At 42.0% G+C, this 21,185-nt stretch overlaps 1 protein-coding gene across 2 annotated transcripts in view; it reads right to left on the reverse strand.

Moving 5' to 3' along the window:
* plppr1 (phospholipid phosphatase related 1) overlaps positions 1 to 21,185 on the reverse strand; it is an 88,517-nt gene that overhangs the window by 33,405 nt on the left and 33,927 nt on the right. For both annotated transcript variants that reach the window (XM_080755857.1, XM_080755856.1), the window contains exon 3: positions 4,829 to 5,017. In XM_080755857.1, the coding sequence (XP_080611983.1) occupies positions 4,829 to 5,017 (189 nt within the window). The remainder of the gene's footprint in view (positions 1 to 4,828; positions 5,018 to 21,185) is intronic.

Here is a 21,185-nt window from a genome sequence, read left to right on the forward strand (position 1 = left end):
GTGTCATAACATTGAGTGATCTCAACGGCCTGCTGAGACCAAAGGGACTGTTCTTCATATGTGACCAAACTTGACACACAGTAAGTCATGGGATTCTTTTCGTTTTTTCATGTCATATTAAAGCAGGGAATCACAGTTTCAAATTGACATATTGGTTGACCCACCAGTTTTGGAGATATGGCTTATAGAGTAATGGTTTACAGAAAACAGTGAGTTGAGAAAACAGGTTTGATAGGTTCACTTCTGTGGTCTCTAACATACCGGTATACACCTAGCTACATGTTTAAGCATTTATTTACATGTCAATTTCAGCTCTGACATTTATTTCACACATGCTCTAGTTACGTATGTGAAGACTACCTGTGCTATTAACTAATTTAGGATCAAAACTAAATAAAAGGTTTTTCTCCTCTCCTGAACAGTTAGTCTTGCCCCCATGGCTGTCTCTGTATCAAAAAAGAACCACGTATGCTGTGTGGTGTTTCTACCGTTTATTTGGTACGGTTTCATGCATCCAATTCTAGTCAATTCCTTCACTAATTTTTACGACCTGATGCACCATCTGTTGCTGTACTTATCAACAGTGATTAGACTGACATTTTCGTTTATACTTAAGTAAGCCTAACGGTGAACACAGGTTTCAGCTGTGCCGGATTCCACCATCAGTGGTTCTCAAATAATGGGTCGACCCATTTGTGGGTTGTGCACACATTTGTATGGGTCCCTTGATTTGGGGTTAAATTAATTAATATTATTATTTCAAAACATTCCCAAAAAGCAAAAGAAAAAATATATATCCATAAATTAAAAAACTAATGTTTGAGTAGTAGTGAAAATAGACGATCTACAAGCTTGTAGATCTGCTATTTTCACTGTAGTTTGGGTCCCGGGCGGGGAAACAACTCATTTCTCTTTTGGGTCACAGGCGAAAAAGTTTGGTTAACACTGCACTAGATGGGTGCGTCCTTAGGTATGAATAACACCCACGTAATGCAGTGTTGTTGTGGTCTGACATGACCTCCTCCTCCGCTGCCCCGGGAGGCTCAAGTCAGCAGGTACGCCTGACAGGAGAGCTCACAGGCAGGGAGAGGTACAGACACCGATACCCATCTCTGGCACTTTGTTTGCAAACAATGTATACATTAGATCAGTGGTTCCCAAACTTTTTCATGTCAAGGACCTCCAAATTTACACTAATTAGCCTGCAGACCCCCCACCCCCCATTTGAAAATGCCAGAGAAGGTTTTTACAGCTCTAGCAGTGACTCTCAACCCTTTTAAATTCAAGGACCCCCAGTTTGACATGCATTAGTCTACGGACCCCCATTTAATGGCATTTCTATCTCTGGGACCCCCAATTTATATTGTAAAATCAATGCTAATTTTAACTCTGAGAGTGTACAAATGGGTCCATTTGGTTCCATTTGTACTCTCTCTGAGTTACAGACCCATAAGGGTCCATTTGGCTCCAAATTATGATTTAGCTGAGTCCCCCCTGGAACTCTCTCAAGTACCCCTGGGGGTCTTCGGACCCCACTTTGGGAAGCATTGCATTAGATGGTGCAACCAGCCTTTTTGGTTATGGAACTTTCTTGTCATGAAATCACCATCTCAGACAACACTTGCTTAGCACACCAAAAAACTTCTTAATGTTTAGCTTTATATTGGAAATGTTTAGTTAGTGTGAAGTTGGTGTGAGTTTCTTGGAGCCTGAGACAAAGAACCGTCTTATTTGCCTCAGGGCAGAAAGAAATCCCTGCAGTCTTCACGATTCAATGACAGCGTGTGTAGAAAGTATCACTTGGGCAGTCTTGCTGTGTTCTCTGGATGGAGCCGTATTGATTTTGGTCGCTCAAACTGTTGCAACAGAGGAAGGAGATGGAAATGGATTGAAAGCTGAATGAAAGCACCAGGAATGTTATCGCTTGCGGCCAAGAACAGAAGGTATTGTGCAAAACTTGAAAACGTATATATTGCTTTAATTGTAAATGTAGAAATGGCAGACAGGCAAGAGCAACAACGCAGGGAGTTCGGTTGCAGCTTGTGGATCTGTCATTTTTGAAAAATCATGAAAATGTTGCTCAAATCTTTTAATTTGGCAGTGGGGGGGGGGGGGGGGCATTTTTAGAAAACCTTTAGGATTTAGAAGACTTTTTTTAATTTTTTTTTATTGGCATCAGTCCTAAATGGGTCAAAAATGTCTTTGCTATTTTTGTCATTTACAGATGACTGTTGGGTATAATAATATGCATGTTGTTTCTATCCAATGTCTCCATTTCATCCAATGTTGAGGACATCACAACGTACAGGCTGTGCACGTCTGCAAGCAGAGCGACCGGGCCATTCAAACATAATCACTTAGTGTCAGTATGAAAAGACAAGAGAGAAAGCAACAGGGGAGGGTAGCAAAGCTCCCCAAATTGGATTAATTTTTATTTGTTTTGTAAACCATCACCAGCACCCCCTCCCAGCAGCCTGGCTGGCATCAGCAGCATCGCTGCTCTCAGGCCCCTTTTCCACCGGTTGGGAACCGGTTCAGTTCAGAAACAGTTCTTAGTCCATGAGCCAGACCTCCAAAATTGGAACGTTAATTACGTGTGTGTGTGAACACCGTACTGTACCTATATTAAATTGTTTATAGGATCAATATAAGTAAAATAATATATGATATAAGCCTTCCACAGGAGTAGCTTTTTCATATTTATCACAGAAATTGTCACATACAGTAGGCCCATACGTGATAGGTGAATAGGTAAAAATGTAATTAATAGTTATCGTGAAACTTCCCCAGTTGATTACTTACACGAAGACTTTGATTCATTGTATTACACATTTTATGAAATTGTACCTACATTTAAATATGCAGGAAATATGTAGGAAAATATGCAAAAAATAGAAAATATGAAAAAGCTACTACTGTGGAAGGGTTATCATATTAATTTACTTATATTGACGGAAGCTCTGATCATGAGTAATCGACAAAGCGGAAGTGAAGCCTCCTCCCCACTTCCATTTTGTCTTTACAGTTGCGCAAATTCATCCTAATATAAATAGAAATCATCTAAGCATATATAGCTTCCAGAAAATATATTTTAAAATAATATGTTCGCGAGCGGAATAGCATTCCGAGATTGTGGAATAGTGGTCTGGCTACACGAGACTAGGAAAGCAGTAACAGTGAACAATTAAGGACATTGTCGAGGTTTTTGCTCAATGCAAGCCTCGTTGAATGCCATTTAAAAAGGGTGAGTACAAGACACGCATGCTTTGTCTTCTTACCAATAACAGCGATAGATACCGTATGTAAACCTTTCAGGTATAGTTGGTTGATGAGTTGATTAGATTGACCACCTCTGTCCTGTTTACGTTACTGCATCAGAGCACTATCCATGGTTCTGACAGTTTTGTCTTTGACCTCTCAATAGCCTAGCACAGCAGTAAAATCCAACCGTTTGTGTGTACGTGTGCGTGCGTGAACTTCTTAGTTCTTAACTAGTAACTAACAAGCAGGGCTAGGCCCATGCCACTGCAGACAAGATATTAAATATGAGCTGACCTGGATGGCTGGAGACGGTATGAATATCTGTGAGGTTATGGTGTAGATTTACTGTCTGTCAATACATGGTTCAGGTAAAGAGCACTACTGACATCTGGTGGCTGTAAACTGCTGCTACTGCAGCCTACTGACAGCAGAGGGAAATAGTACAGTCGTTTTTAGGTTGATGTGACCCTGAGTACAAGGTAAATGGCATAATTAATTATTTCTCTGAGAAGTACGATTATGTTTATACCCTTCAGCTATGGGACGTTATCTGCTAGGTACGAAAATAAATCGTACCCCCCCCTCCCCATGGATTATTCTGAATAATACATAGATTGCCCAGCAGATTTGGGTGATTTTTGAGTGGTGCAACTACTCCTATAGACAGCTATGTGTGTCCCTGGGTCTGGCCGAGCACGAAAATATAGTTTGTTCACCACCAAGTGTTACTGTTGCATAGCCTAACACACAGACACAGGCAGGGAGGAGGGCTTGTACAGTGCAGTACAACTCACTTCAGACGGGTCAAGTACAGTACAGTACAGTACAACTCACTTCAGACGGGTCCAGTACAGTACAGTACAGTACAGTACAACTCACTTCAGACGGGTCAAGTACAGTACAGTACAGTACAGTACAGTACAGTACAACTCACTTCAGACTGGTCAGATTTTTTTAAGCATTTTTCTTTTCACAAAAAATTGCCAAAGACGTCCCCAGACATCTTGGGCACCACAGGGGGTGATTATAAAGACCTTTTCTCCCGGTGATTGCTACAGTATGCCATCTTTGCAAGCCCTCTCCATTTACCTCGGTTAGGATTTTTAAAGCCCCATACTGAAACATCCGATATTCGGATGTCATTTGTGACTTACATGTAAAGGTAAACGGCGTGAGCTAATGTTAATGATAGCCGATCCTTACAATGATAGTCTGCAGTGCAGGCTGGTACAGCAGAGTTGAAAATGACCCGAGTCAGGAAATAAGGCTGGCTTAAGTACTGCTGTAACAGGCAAATCAATAACACATTTAACAGACATGAAATAACTTCTGCTCATTGACTTTGGTAATAGTTTCCAGCAATAGCATATCGTCGCATGTACAGTAATTGTTAATACTTCTTTGTTGGTTCAATATTCATAAAACAGACCTTTTTTGTCTTCTTCAATAGCTAATTAGAAGTAGCGAATTTCGCTAAACGTATACACACTCAATTCTGTGCCCAAAAAAGGACACAGTCAATACACCTTCATGGAGTTATCGTTTGTTTGTTTGTTCGTTTACTCACCACAGCAGTGGGTGCAGCTGCGATCACACAGTACAGGATGAGTGGAGGGATGAAGCTGGACTCCTCTGTACCCGGGTAGGGTTTCATCAGCTCCGCGTCGTTACAGAAGAACCCCTGCATGTGCACGCTGAACAGATCCGTGCACTCCATATAGTAGGCCAGCAGCACCGTGCCGGACATGATGACAAGCTGCAAGAAAACAGCATGGTGGATTAGATAACTGAACTAAGTGCGCAAAAAGCATGGAATACGGATGTGTATATTACAGGAAACACCCGTTAAACCTTCCAACAAACTCCGGTAAAATCCCGAATTGTACCATCACACCTGTATATTACCGTATATGCCTGCTAAACTAAATAAATTATAATACTTCTCGATTATTCAGTTAATCAAAAAACATCAATAGAATACTCGCTAAGAAAATAATTGACAGCAGCCTCTATTGAGGATAGATAGAGTGAGGGTGGAGTGAGGAGTAAGAAAGGTGTGGAAAGGTGAGAAAAGGAGAGAGACAGAGAATGGGGTGTAAAGAGAGAGATGTGTGGAAGGATTTTTAGATCTACAAGCTCAAAAAGATCTACAAGCTCAAAAAGATCTACAAGCTCATAGCTCAAAATCTTTGAATATATATTCTTTCAGAGCGAACGTTTTTAACTCAAATCTTTGCTTCTGGGGGTCCCTGGAACAACACATTTGGAGATGGGGGTCGGCGGTAACCTGACACCGCCAGATTGGGCAGCAGAGAATACACTGGGTTCCCCCCCTCCTGCTCCCATTTAGAAGGTCTAAATGGGTTAAGAGAGATGTACGGGGGGGAATAATGATGAAAACAGAGATGGAGCGACAGAGGGAGGATATAGTTTTAGTTTGCACTAAGAGGCATCCTTTATGAGTATGATGGAGCATACTGGCCTTAAACCAAGCAACTGAAACACTCTTCTCCTCCGCTCCGCTATCTGTAGACTCTTGCTAAATGTATTTTAATATATCTTTTAAAAATGCTGTTTTCCCCCCCTCTGGTGATGACGTATGCATAACCACCCCATCCTAATTACTGCCTCCCCCCCACCCTTTCATCCTCTCATATCACTCTTTTGTCTCTGTTCTCTTTTTTGTTCTCTTTACAGCACCAGCTGCAGGCCAAAGAAGTATTTTTTTCTATGGTATCTGTAGTTCACTGATAATGAACCAACACTAGACTCAACTTTCAAGCTAGTGTCTGGGCTCTAATGATGCCAACCATATATCTGGCTGTACTCTAGTCCAAACAATGCTGGTCCTTAACAAATATCTCAAAACCTACTCGCTGAATTGCCATGTAATTTGCTGGAACAAAAACTAGGTCTGGGTACGATATCTTACAACATATTGGGATGCCCAACAAATGGGCATATAAAGCTACTGATGACATCAGGGATCTGGTGTGGCGTCTCGGTCCTGGACCGCTCGCTCGCCACGGGGGGAACTCCTGGGGGAGAGAGAGAGAGCCAGAGGGGCGGAGCAAAGTAACGTTGACAAACCTACTGTGGTGAAGCCAGGACGTAACTGTGACGCCCCCCCCCCCCCCCCCCCCTTGTGGGCAAAAGACTGTACGACTGGAGGACGTTGAATTAAAGACAACGGACTTTATTTAATTTATAGAACAGAAGGAACCTAAGTTAACTCGCTCACCTTCAGCCGGCCCCCCTCCTCGTCAGCCCCCCATGTCTGTCTAAAAAAGCTGAACGAAACTCATTTGTGCATTTGACAATTTCTGTTTAAATAAAAACTATTTTGGTTCAGCAACATTGACAACTGCCTCCTGTGTCGTGGGTCGAGCATCAGTCCCCACAATAGGTATAAAAAGGGACACAGGCACAAACGGATACAGAGATCTCCTTATATGGGCATAAAAATGGACACAGACAGACGGGTACAACAGGTACTCTGACAATAGGTACAACAGGTACAGTATAGCATAACCGAGTGGTGCATGCGATCCCAACTTGCACTGTTACCGACATTTATTGTTACCGATTAGCTTTGGTTCCTGGTAGTCTACTTATATTAATATCGTTATGAGATTATCTGGGATTTTGGATATTCATTATTGTATATTTTATTTTATGTTTTGTTCTCCTGATTTGATTTTATATCAATACATCGAGCACGCTTGTGCGCGGAATTTACTGTGCACATACAGCACGTTTGGAAAGATCAATGATACCGACCAGCTACACAAGACGCATGGATAAAAACAATTATCGGTTCTATTTTTTGACGTACGTATGCAAATCTGCGCACGTCACACGCACGTTGGTGTAGCTCAGCCGTCAGTCAGCTATAAGCCGACTGATAAGATACAGCAAATCCTGTATTCTGTTATGAAGTTAATTGCATTCACCTGCTTGAATGAGGTCCATGATTTTCTTGGATATAAGTGAAACTAGATTAATAAGAGCTAAGGTGGGGATTTCAATTTGCTCTCACACTCTGGTACATTCCCCAGGGAAACACGAAGAAGCGAAAACTGACCCATGAAGCAATATTGAATTAATCAAAAGTCCTCACTGATACAATAGATCTTAACGGCCAGCTTTGTACTTTTCAATTTCAATTGATAATCAAGCAAACCAAGTAAGAGAATACCAGATCTCCAAATGAAGAGTGTTTTAGGTCTCCCTAGTTCCTAACAATAACCCGTGAGTGTTAATGATAAGATCGTCAGGAAGTCCACCTATTCACATCCAGTCTATTTAATTTCAAAGTGTGTTCCTAGAATGATCAAAGTAGTACACACACACACACACACACACACACACACACACACACACACACACAAAGAGGTTGCCTTTCTGCATTGCTCCAACTTATTTTGTCTGTGATGCTCTGAAATAGAACCGAGCTCTGGAGACAGGTCAACACGTTTTCATGCTCCCCCTCGATGCGGCTGCACTGGAGGCCTCCATCCAAACAACTGATGTTTTTGGTGACGTAACCATCTGACACGGTCAGTGCCTTACTGCCTGCCGTGTGATTGCAGTTGACTTCAGATTCTAAAACGGTTAGTCCCAATCCCTTGATTCTGATTGGGCTACACCTAAAATTAGATATATCAATCCCAGGTGCGTTACAGTGATCCAGCATATCTGTAGCTGAACTCGACAAGGGGGACGCTTGATTTTCTTTATACACCTCCCTGTCATTATAAAATACAAGGTAACCCCACACCGCTTGTGGCTTATTGCTTTAATATTAAACCAGCAGTAACAGTATTGCCACTCCCAGTGGGAGAGACAGCGAGATTAATTCGTGGCGGTGACGACTCGCCACGACGTATTTTTTTACGCCATGACGTATTCTTCATTATCCGCCATGGCAGAACAAAATCCGCCGTGGCGAGTACAGAATCCGCCATGGCGACGACTCGCCACGACCTATTTTTTTACGCCATGACGTATTCTTCATTATCCGCCGTGGCGAGTACAGAATCCGCCATTGTTTATTTTTTTTTTGCGTGCCGTGGTGCAGGTTTTATTGTCCTAGTAATACTATTCTCGGAATTATTTCATCCTCTTGTAGCGTAACGGTTAGCGCTCTCGCCCCTATAGTCAAGGCACTGTGCCGGGCCAGGTTCGATTCAGGCAAAAAACAAACTTTTTTTTTTTAAAGTTATTTTTTTACCCGTACATACAGTGTGTGTGCGTGTGTGCGTGCGTGCGTGCGTGCGTGCTTCATCGTATTTATTATTATTACCTGCATATTAATAATAATAATAATAATAATAAATACGATGAAGCACGCACGCACGCATATACAGTGTGTGTGCGTGCGTGCGTATACAGTGTGCGTGCGTGTATGCGTGCGTATACAGTGTGTGCGTGCGTGCGTGCGTGCTTCATCGTATTTATTATTATTACCTGCATATTAATAATAATAATAATAAATACGATGAAGCACGCACGCACACACACTGTATACGCACGCACGCATACACGCACGCACACTGTATACGCACGCACGCACACACACTGTATGTACGGGTAAAAAAATAACTTTAAAAAAAAAAAGTTTGTTTTTTGCCTGAATCGAACCTGGCCCGGCACAGTGCCTTGACTATAGGGGCGAGAGCGCTAACCGTTACGCTACAAGAGGATGAAATAATTCCGAGAATAGTATTACTAGGACAATAAAACCTGCACCACGGCACGCAAAAAAAAAATAAACAATGGCGGATTCTGTACTCGCCACGGCGGATAATGAAGAATACGTCATGGCGTAAAAAAATAGGTCGTGGCGAGTCGTCGCCATGGCGGATTCTGTACTCGCCACGGCGGATTTTGTTCTGCCATGGCGGATAATGAAGAATACGTCATGGCGTAAAAAAATACGTCGTGGCGAGTCGTCACCGCCACGAATTGATCTCGCTCCACCTGCCCAGTGGACCAGGGCTAGAAACCACTGGCATGGTAGTTACCGTCCATGTTGCCACAACGAAGCCATGATCTCCGCAAATGTTGTTCCAAAGAAGTGGGTGATCCTCCTACCTTGCTCCTACCGCATTTGTAAGCTGATCTTGAGTGACGACTGAAGTAAATGCCATAAATGTAATCAGCCTGAGGCCGATTGTACAAGATTCTTAAAAAAACAAAAAACATATAAATAGCAGATGTACAAGCTCACAGCAAGGCATGAAGTGATGTGCTTTGAGCTTGTAGATCTGCAAATTTTTTATAGCCAATACAAAAATCTAAAATGACACAGATTTTTTTAACATCTGTGTCATTTTAGATCTTACATGTTTTGAATATGTCATGTTTGCCCATAACATAATGTGGTTCAAATCCTGGTACGTACGTAGATGGGCAGAACCATGTGTCCCCTTATTTCTGCTGTAAGAGCTTCATCTCCCCTCTTCTATGCTGCCTCCCCGTCAGCTTTATTCCTCAATAAATAAAATGCAGTGTAGGGTTCTGTCAAAGCACATCGAGAAATGCAAAGAGACAATGCAAACACACACTTGACAGATATGCACACATTGCACAGCAGTGCAGCAGTTCTTACAACTGCCTTCAGTCAGTGCCTTGATATTATTAGGCTCTGACAAAACAAAACTCCGAAATTATTCTATCAAGAATGATTCAAATCCATTCCAGTTGTGCGTGTAAAATTAGGTACAATTTTGACAAACATTTCACCCTTTATGGCAAAAACGCTGCCCAAAAAAAAGGGTTTATATTTCTAAAAGAAACAGAGGTAATATTGTGATTCTTCTTCAGAGTGGGCAGCCCATTCCAACTGGCATGCTTTCCCTTAAATACATTAGGAAAGCTGAGAGGGAGAGAATGTAGGACAGACTAGTTGGAAAGCCAAGCGGCAGAAAGTGTCACAAAGACAGACTGAAGGAAAGCTGATAAGGAGACAATGTGGGAGAGACAGATGGTAGAACGTTAGGAGAAACAGACTCTAGGAAAGATGAGGGAGAAAGTGTAGAGCATTCGTTCTCAAAGTGGTATCCGACTATTATTAGAATATTTTAGAAACATTTTAAGTTAACCACACAAATCTTCTCAGATGGGGCTTCTCCTCGACCAAATACATATTCATTTGGAGATCCTTGACATTAAAATGTTTGAGAACCACATTTTCAGTAGAGAAACAGGAGAGACAGTTCTAGTGTGATCTGACCCCTGGAGACCTGCACAGTACCATTAACATAGAGGCCATCTGTGATTCTAATGCAGCAATTGTGCAGTACTGGTACTGCCCACATGGGGGGAGTCATGTCACACTAACAAAAAGGACAGCAGTGCTGACTAACAGAACAGGCACCAGCCAGAGAGGGGTGAGGTTGTGAACACAACCTACTGCTGAATATAACAAATCCCAAACATGCTTCAAACTTATCCAGGAAGAGTGGAAAACTTAACTGAAGAACTCTATTTGAATTAGGATGCATCCGAACTGTAATAGGGATTTTCAAATAGTAAAATCACCAGGAAGATGACATATTTCTACTTAGTTTGAGCTTGTTTATGTGCTTTGGAACATCAATTTCTGATCAACAAAGCAATTATTGAAGATATGTTGGTCAATATTTGGCAATGAGTGTAAATTAAATGTGGGACTAAAGCATGTCAAACAGGGGGGTCCTTGAAATTAAATGGGTTGATAATCACTGCTAGAGCCGTACAAATCTTCTTATGGGGTCCCTGGCACATCGTAAGTAGTATCATTTTGGGGGTCCTTGACATGAAAAAGTTTGGGAACCACTGCTTTAGTAGTAGACCTCCAGAAAAATGTGTTTATGCAAATCGCAAAAAATTACCGCATACAGTAATCAGTTGAATGGTGCAGATTATACAGGGATATTTTTATTTTTTATTTTTGTCGTTTTTCAAAAAGGGTGACAGAATTGGTGACAGAATTGCGCGAACTATACACATATGACAACTTCCCGCTATTTCAAAGGCATAAAAACCTATTTCATTGCAAAATCAAAGATTTTACCCTGCATAATCAAGGATTTTATTTTGCCCCGCGTTTGTCTGGAGGGTCTACTTTAGAGTTTAGACAAAAATGTACAATCATGTAGATTTTCATCAATAACAATGTCAATGCCAATAAGTCAATTAACCTCTACCAACGTGTTGTCATGTTTTGCTTTAATGTGTTTTTAATGACTCATTTGTAGGGAGCAGGTCACAACTGTTAACAGTCAGGACGGGAACCCCTTTTGGTGTTTTAAGCATTTATGTTATACTTTGGCTATTTTAGAAAAAGCTCGAAAACGTGGCGCAAATCTTTGAATATATATTCTTTCAGAGCGAATGTTTTTAACTCAAATCTTTGTTTCTGGAGCATCCCTGGAACAACATATTTTGAGATGGTGGGGTTTCACGGCCAAATACAGATAATTCTGTATGGACATGAAAAAGGTTGAGCACCACTGACATACAACATTTTCATAAAACATTTACCACCTGTCAGGTGTAAAGGAGCAACTTGGACACTCAGGCATGAAGGAAGCATGAGTTCAAGTCCGTTGCTCTCCCCATGTCCCCCAGATATGGGGACTAGGTTGGTGGAGGGTGTGTAGAGCCCAGGATCACATTAGATGATTGACACAGGGGTGAAAAAAGGGTTACAAAATCGTGGGATAAAAAATATATTTAAAAAAAATAAAACTATTAGGATTTAGAAGACATTTTGTGTGGAGTCGGCCTCAGGTCAAAATGGGTTTAACCCACTCTAAAAGGCTGTGTGTGAATTAGGTTGCTCGGGGGGAGAAAAGGGCAGCACGGCCAGGAGACAAGGCAGGAGACTCTAGTTAACGAGTGTGGGGAGGAAGGAAATCTGGCAACCGCAGCCATCGACAGATGGCTGAGAGAAGTCCAGGTGAGAAAGAGAGTGTACTGTACATGTACTGTACTGTATGTACCGTGCATGCGCATGAGTGTGTGTGGTGGTAGCATACTACACATACAGGTCTACTTAGACTGCTTCTAGCATAGGACTAAGATAATAGGTGGTTTTTAAACCACAGATAAATAAATAAACTAATACATAACTAAATAAATAACACTAAGATCCTGACACTTTCGCTGTCTTTGGAACAAATGGCTCGGTATACAAGGCGCCCGTTTAGCAGGCGACAGAGGACCAAACATGTCATGGCTTTCACTGATAACAAGCTCCGTCGAAAAGCTGCGGTTCCAAATTATCTGGGTAAGATGGGGAGAATCATGCTCAGAAAAATAACTAAGCAGAAAGAAATACTGCAATAAAATTGGATAAGAGTCATGACAATACATACACTTCTCATGACAATCTTTTCAAAGCCACAAGACGTTGTAGTAAGAGATAAGAATCCATTATCCTCTTTAGCGTGGAACACAAATCCATTGGTGATTGAGAATGCCATCTAATACATTGCAAGGAGTAGTGGGAAATCTCCGTCTTGTCGGAAAACAATCCCAGGCGATCCCAACAACGAGGTAGGAAAGAGGGTAGTTTAAAGGCTAAATGCCTAACACCAGGAATATGTCTTTTTATACTTTGGCTATTCACAAATAGCAGATATACAAGATCGTAGTGTGTCACTTTGGGCTGTGTGGCACGCACAAAGTGTTCCTATTTGTGCAAGTGAATGGTGTGCAGGTCACTTTGGTATAGAGGGGGGAAAAGTAGTATACAGCTGCCTTGGAGGCCTCAGGTCAAGCTAACACTATAGCATTTATATAGAGCCTTTATCCAAGGCGCTTTACATTAGATTGTGCATTATATTCAACCATTCACACACACACATTCACACAACGATTGTGGAGGAAACCATGTAAGGCATCAACCTGCACATCGGGAGCAATTAGGGGTTCAGCGTCTTGCTCAAGGACACTTCCACACCAACTCTGGGGAGCCCCAGATCAAACTGGGAACCTTCCCATTGTCCACTCTACTGGCCACTGTACCCCACACTACACTACACTACACTACCCTACACTACACTACACTACACTACACTACACTACACTACACTACACTACACTACACACAAAAGCTTAGAATCAGAACAAATGGGATCCAATGGTAATTCCGAGCATTAGTCCAACATGTGGGAACAGCGGTCGGACTAGCGCTCGAACATGCGCTGCTCCCATGCTTGCGGTTATGGTTAGGTTAGAGTCTGAGGTAGGTTGTCGTCTAATGACTGTCGGACCAATAATAGTGTCAGAACTATAAAGCCTGCCCTGTACCCGAACCAATATGCAATGTTCATGGTGAGTTTCCCCTGGTAGTATTGTGTGCTAGTATACCTAGAAGATTAATAGAAATGAGTAGACAGGAAGTTAAAGCCACGACAACTGTGATTTATTCTTGCAACACAGGACTTGCACCCAAAATAATAAACCAGATTGTCTTGCCCTTTTCCTAACCCAGGGAATTGTCTCCGTGCATGTATTCAGAAACGGCAAGACAGGAGTGGAAGCCTAAGTGAGGGTGGGTGGAGACGGGAGGATTGAGGTGCAACACAGGTCTCCAGCTGGGAATAAAATCAGGACAGTTGCCATTGCCGTACAGTATTGTGACCAGTCTGAGGTGCCCTGATAATGTGGGTTTAAACTTAGCCCATAGCCTGCGTCACCTGGGGGATCAGGGACATCGTCTCAATCCCCATTGTCTCTGTCCCATCTCCCTCCACAATACTGTCAAATACAAATGAGAAACATTAGAAGAACCATCTGAAAAAGCCGCGCCATCTGATGGAGGGGAAAGGAACTGGTTGGAATAACGTGTTCCTTCCTCACGCTACGTCCAACTGGGGGAAAAAAAACCCTGCCAGGTGAAAAGAAGCGGCTTAGACTCCTCCCTCATGCATTGAAGGAAGCATGAGGTCAGTCCGTTGCGCTCCCCAGGTTGGCAGAACGAGTGTAGAGCCCAGGATTACATTAGATAATTGACACTGGGACACTGAAAATGGGTTACAAAATCGTGGGATAATAAAAATAAAAATAAACGGCTTAAAGCTACGTTTCCTCGAGTCGGCAGTGCTCCAAGAAAAAATAAATAAAGTTAAGATGAAAGAAGATAAATCCCTGTGGCTGACTGTGGGAATCGCCGACACTCCTGATTGGCATAGGATTTGTTTGCTTCCTCGGGGCCTCGTAAAGGTGACAGCTTCTTTGAATGAAGCTCAGAACACTGTAGCTTTAACAGGTCTCCGCGCTCACTATGCGCCGGTGTGACCGGCTTCCCCTTTTTCGTGCACATGCTGCAGGAGGCCTCTTAAGCAAGGTTTAGATTAATGGCACGTAGAAGATGGGAGAAAGCGCACGGCGTAGGTTGTCTTACGTATGAGGTGCTAGAGGGAGAATTTAATGACACAAAAGGAGAAACTGCAAACGCCGGCTCTACGTGCAAGTGATAATCCTTTTTTATTTCGAGAGTGATGTTTCGCCCACAGCCTTCGTCTGCACCGTGGATGAACGATACTGACATTATTCCTTTGAATAATCTCATCAGAGTGGAGGTTGAGGATGTAGCCAGAGTTTCTCCACACAATGAGTCACTCCAATCTGCCTCGTCCTTCCAATAAGCCCTTCATGCTGCTCTCCCTTTCATTTCATATTTCCTCATCTTATTATCGTCTCATTACATTCTTCTCCCCAGAGGTTCTGTTGATTGGGAAAACTTAGGCAAAACCAAAACAATCCGACTACTATAAAAACAGCTTTAGACATGACTTCCATAAGCCCCCCCCCCTCCCCCCCCAAACAGTTCTGGAATAAATTGAATCACTTTCTCAATAAATAAAAACAATATGAGCTCCGTAAAACAGCTCAAAATTTATAATGAAATCATCTCTGATCCCCCACACATTTCTCAAGCCTTTAACAACCATTTCTCCTCAATCTGTACTAGTTCCCATGATACAAACTCATATAACACGGCTAGTTCCCCAACTACTGACACTCACAATGGATCTTTTCCTTTTTTTCTTTTTCAATGAAATCCTGCCATCCTGTGGATGGTCTATCATGCCGTTTGTGAGCTGAAGGAAAGCTGTGTTGCGCATGGCCTTGAAGCCAAGTATGTGGAACCTGCTGCTCACATACTAATGTATATCCCCTTAAGTATCACCTATTCAGCCTGTTTCCGTCTACCTGCCCATTCCCATCAATATGGAAATGTGCGTTCCCATTTTTTAAAGCGGGGACCGAACCGATCCTAACAACTATTGACCCATTTCAATTATTTTCACCAACGCACGAATCTTTATAAAAAAAGGTCTCTTTAATCAGCTCTCACAGCTTATTTGAGTCTCTCTTCGCTATATTGCTTACACTCACTATAGTTAGTTCAATTAACACGTCCTAGGAATTTGATTCCGATGCATCATTCAACCGTGGAAAAACATCAACTGTAAGCAGCAGACACTGCATTACATGAAAAGCACATCATGTATGCAGCCCTACTGTAGCTGTACTGCACGCATACGGCTGCTCCAATTAGGAGGCTTCGATTTAGTCACCTGACAACACTGTGACTTAACCCTCTTCTGTTTCTGACACTAAGAGCAAGGCAGAGTGTGAATGAGAGACAGTAAGAGGGGGGGGGGGGGTGACAATAAAGGTGGAGGCAGAAATAGAAAAACAGGGATGCAAAGGAGAGAGAGAGAGAGAGAGAGAGAGAGAGAGAGAGAGAGAGAGATGTGAAACAGGGAGAAAGCGGGTGCAAATGACAGCATGAGAAACGGTGTCACACTCAAGATGTGCAGCAGGGAATAATGTCAAGACATGTGACATGTGGGGAGGAGAGAAAGAGAGAGGGAGTGAGTGAGGGACAGAGAGAGATGGAGATAGAGTTGATAGAGAGAGAGTGAGAGAAAGAAGAAAAGTGGGAGAAAAAGTTATCTTGAGCTTGTTTTGTGAAAGACATAAGGAGATTCCATATTAACTTGCCATTTATAATGTATTGCTACTATTTATAATACAATGTGTATCTCCCAGCTGTGCTTCGTGTAAGTCCAATTATACTTCATTGAATGACCCATTTGACAAATCAAACCGTCAACAAATCACTTCTTTCGATTGAATAATATGTTCATAATTCAACCTGTGAAGGCATAATGCCAATGGCAGCTAATGATCCCTTCAAGACCAATAGTTGGTATCCAGCCAAAGTACTGTAGTTGCGGAGCTTTATCAATGATTAACCTGATTATGTCACGAAGCCTTAATTATTCTTTTCTTCTGAAGGAATTAACCATTTAGCCCTTGTACAACAGTGCTGTGCAAAAAAACAGCCAAGCAACAAGCTCACAACATGTCGACGTGTTGCTGACTGCAACAGATAGCTGATGGTAGTATGTATGCCTACATAACATATCTAAAAGCTGACCGGAGTTTGAAAACAGGCTTTTAACCCGTCAAAGCCGTCTTAGACCTGAGCTAGATTCCACACAATGTCTTCTAAATCATGACAGTTTTCTGAAAAACGTTGTGGTTTTATGTCAGTGGTTCTCAAAATATTTCATGTCAAGGAGCTATGTGCTTTTTTGAAGATATTGAATGAACCATTGGTTTAGAAGGCATTTGTAGAATTGAAGTGAGGAAATACCCCGCACACAATGAATGTCCTTTTCACATGGTTTTATTTACGTCCACAGGACAGAAACAACGGACACATTTCAAAACGAGGTCTCCACCAGGCCAGGTCAGGTTGTGTCCTCCTGGTGGTGCTATAATAGGCCAATGTGAAAAGGGTGCCATTTGTTCTTACACCATTGATGGCAATTGGATGATTTGAGGCATTTTGTTCCAAAAATGTGTTTTGCAAAATGTGAAAAGGTTTTTGGGCTTGCCGTATTTTTGCTTGAAATTCAGTATTGTCCGCTTTAAATTCTTGCTTCCCTCGCTCACAAGTTGCAGTGGAAATGATCCATCCAGCTGGCGGAAGATTTTAAGCTTCTTTCAGCTTTGGTGTCAAAACAGACATTTGAAAGCACTTTGGCTGAGAAAGTCACTGTTGTGCGATGAAAGATTTGTGTGTCATTTGAGCTTCTTCCTAAAGTATTCTATTTATCTTTTTATTTTAGTTACTTGCCGTTGTGTTATCATTTATTACAGCTCGTTGTTCAGCATCCACTTTGTGAAGGTAGAGTTGTCTTATTCAAAATGTGTCTCGTCACCCATTTTGGCCTGAGGCAGATTCTAAAAACGCCTTCTAAATCCTAACCTAAGTTTTCTGAAAAACTTCAAATATTTATACTGTATAGTACAGGGGTAACCAACCCGGGGTTCGCGATCTACCAGTCGATCGCGGGAACGTTTCCAGTCGATCGCGAAGTGTTAGACCCATTGGAATAATGTCAGTGCCGCTCGTCACATGCAAATTAATTTTGAGCAGAGCGCTGTGGCTCTGAGTTTGAGAATAGACCCCATCGTCCAAGGGTGTGTGTGCGTGTGTGGTGGGAGGGGTGGTATCTTAGCAACACTGAATGACCTGTCCCATTGGTCGTGTGCTCGTATCATGAGCCAATGGCTGCAGCTCTGAGCTTCCCAGACCCAGGTTCACATACTACACTACACAACAACACAAGCCGTAAAGCGAACTGACAGGTACCATATTAGCAGCTGTGAGCGCTCTTCTCTTCTCGTGAAGAAAGCAGGACAGAGTTGTCAAATAAATCCCGCCGTCATTCATACTGTATTTATTCTCCGACCCGACATTAAAATACGGAACAACGTGCGTTCATTACGGGGCTCGTGACAGGCTGCAGACACAGATAGATAGATAGCGCCGCTGCTCCTTCAGTTTTCGTTGTTCGTTGTTATAATATTTTTTATTATTGGGATTTGATCATTGATGCAAATTCTAAACATATGGATGCAGCTGCAGAAGTTGTGTTGCTTAAAGGAATGCATAGTTGCGTTCTCCTCAACTGCTGCGCACTGTGCGTAGCAACAACAAAAATATAAAAATGAGAAAAATATACTGAATATACCAGTCTGCAATGCAAACTAATAGGCGAGTGCACTCCAGGGCATATGCAAAGGGAAAGAATGACTTCCGTCCGTGACAATAATCAATGCTACAGTTTGAATTCTGTACACATGCACACATAGAGCAAAAAATATGATAAATATGAAATATGAAAACTTGTTGAAGTACAACGCATGAGTCAAGTAGCTGCTTTTGTATCAAACCCTTTCCTCTTTACTGAGCCTACTGTCATTGAACTGCTGTCCGATAAAATGCAGGATGTGTTTGCATTAACTTCAGATATTTAAATGGAGATTATTGGATTAGTAAGTGACTGTCACCTGCAGGTCAGAGCTAAAGAGAAGGAATTTTGGTCTCTTGTGAGCAGAGAAGTATCCCCTGATTGTGTCGTGTGCACTGAAGCTGCATGCCTACTTTGGTTGCACGTACTTATGTGAAATGGCCTTTTCACAAATGAAAATAATAAAATCCAAGTTTAGAACTCGTATGACTGACTCACATCTTAATGACACCCTCAGACTGGCAATCACTAAATATGAACCAGATTTCAAAACGCTTGCAGATAAAGTGCAGTCACAGCAGTCTCATTAAAGGTGGGCTGACCCTGAGAGTATGTCACCATATCTGTGCAAATATATATGGTCATGTTATGCCTATGTCATTTGAACATCTGCCAATGTGAATATTCATTGAAATGAGAAACAAAATATTTCTAATACTAATTATTTCTAATTTGTCTTAATATTATTTGACATTGATAATATAACTTACTATAAGTATTTATTCTAATTTAAGCTTTAGTCTTTGTGTGGATGTGTGCACATGCATTGAGCCTGTCAGAAATAGCAAAAAAACAAGTGTTTTTTCTAACACGTTTTAGTGGTAGATCTTGGCTTACAATTGGGAATAAAATGGGCTCTTGGGCTTGAAAAGGTTGGTTACCACTGGTATAGTAGCATCAAATATTTTGAATACTGTACATACCTAGGCTGGTAATCCAGCCTGGCAGCATGTTGCGGGTTCGAGTCCCGATCCAGACGACCTTTGCTGCGTGTCTTCCCCCTATCTCACTCCCCGTTTCCCATCAACCTGGCCCGGACGGTTAGCTCAACCGTCTGGGCACCTATAGGCTGCCAAGCCCGCCGGACGGCGTGCCGCACGTCACATCTCTCTCCCCCTTTCCTGTCTGACTACTGTTCTCTATCAATAAAGGCATCAAAAGCTCCCAAAAACAATCTTTTAAAAGAAAAAGGAAAACCTACTGTACTGTATACTGATAGTATATCTATCTATCAATAAAGGCAAAAAGCCCCAAAAATATCTTTAAAATAAATACTTTTTCAGTTTACACTTTACCGTGTAAACTGCTTAGCCTTGCAGCTGAGAATTCAGCACAGAGAATCCAGCACAGATGGTTTGCGAAGATCGGGGAGCACTTGTTTCCCCTCCAAGCACCGCCCAAAGCCCCTCTGTAACTCGCCGTCCTACACGGGCTGTGCTTAGAAGCGCCACATAGCCGGGGGCTTGTAAGGAAAACAAGCGTGATTGATATAAACTGTCTACTAAGCGGAAACCAGCCAATCAGAATCCAGGAAAGGGACTAGCCATTTTAGAATTCGTTCTCAACCACTACTCATTTTGCGTTCTGCCATAATTCGATTCATCCAGTATCACATGTCCAAATTAGACAGCTACTAACGGGTCCATTTGGTTTCCTTTTACACTCTCAAGAGTTAAATTATTGTTAAACATCTGCATTACTTAATTTAAAAGAAATCTACACAATTAGAGAATGTAGAAGAATTGTTATTTTGATCAACGTTTGCCTGTCATCTCCTACCAACATCAATACAGCATGGTAATGTGGACACATTCTTTAGATTTGGGTCTGAGACGCTAAATCTCATGGTGGTCAGTGGCTCAATTACAGAATATATAATGGGCCTCGATATGAAAAGGGTTGAAAACCAGTGAGCTAAAACAATCGTTTTGTTTTTGTCTTTCCACAGCTGTACGTCAAGAATTGTGCATACAGTACATTGGCAGTCATCCAAAACGCTCAAGGCATTATGCAAATCCCAGCAGCAGTGATTGTGGCAATACATCATCGGTATGCTAAAGCCCGAGTTATACTTAGTTACGCACAGGCGTCACGCACCGAAAATAGCCTACAAGCTCACAACGTGACACGCTGCGACGCGTCATGAGCTTGTACATCTGCCATTTTCGGCACACAACTTAAGTCACAGTCCTAGAGCAATAATAAAACACTTCTACTACACTACTCTAGCAATTACAGCCTGTGTATGCAATTAATGCTTGGCAGCAGTGCCCCCTTGGTGGCTGTCCTGTCTTATTACAAGCTCGTAGAGCGCCAGCTTGTAGGTCTGTTATTTTTGATAAATCGAAGAACCACTGACATAGAAACATATTAGCTTTTTCAGAAAACTGTCAGGATGTAGAAGACATTTTTAGAATCTGATCTCAGGTCAAAATGGGTTAAGTATAAATCAGGCTCAACTGATCATCAATGCAGCAGCAGCATAATCAGCATGAGGTCCTCTCACAGAAACATCTAGTGGATCTGTACAGTCTGTACAAAACCTGGCATCTTTGATGTCATTTCCAGGTATCTTATTATAGCCAATTGCAACGAATAAATCGTGAGGGTTGAATTTCTTCACCCGAGAGTGAAAAAAAAAACAATGGTAGGCGAGTAGGAATTTGCTGTGTAGATTCCCCAACAAAATACTGAGAGACAAGAGCTGAGAAGGAGAGTGTGTAGGAACAGCAGGAAGTTATTAGTGGGAATACAGTGTAGGAGAGAATCTCTACACTGTATTCCCTCTCAGCTTTCCTACTGTCTATCTCT

The sequence above is a fragment of the Protomyctophum bolini genome (assembly GCF_963924005.1).
Source record: "Protomyctophum bolini genome assembly, chromosome: 22".
In the NCBI taxonomy this organism is placed as follows: domain Eukaryota; kingdom Metazoa; phylum Chordata; class Actinopteri; order Myctophiformes; family Myctophidae; genus Protomyctophum; species Protomyctophum bolini.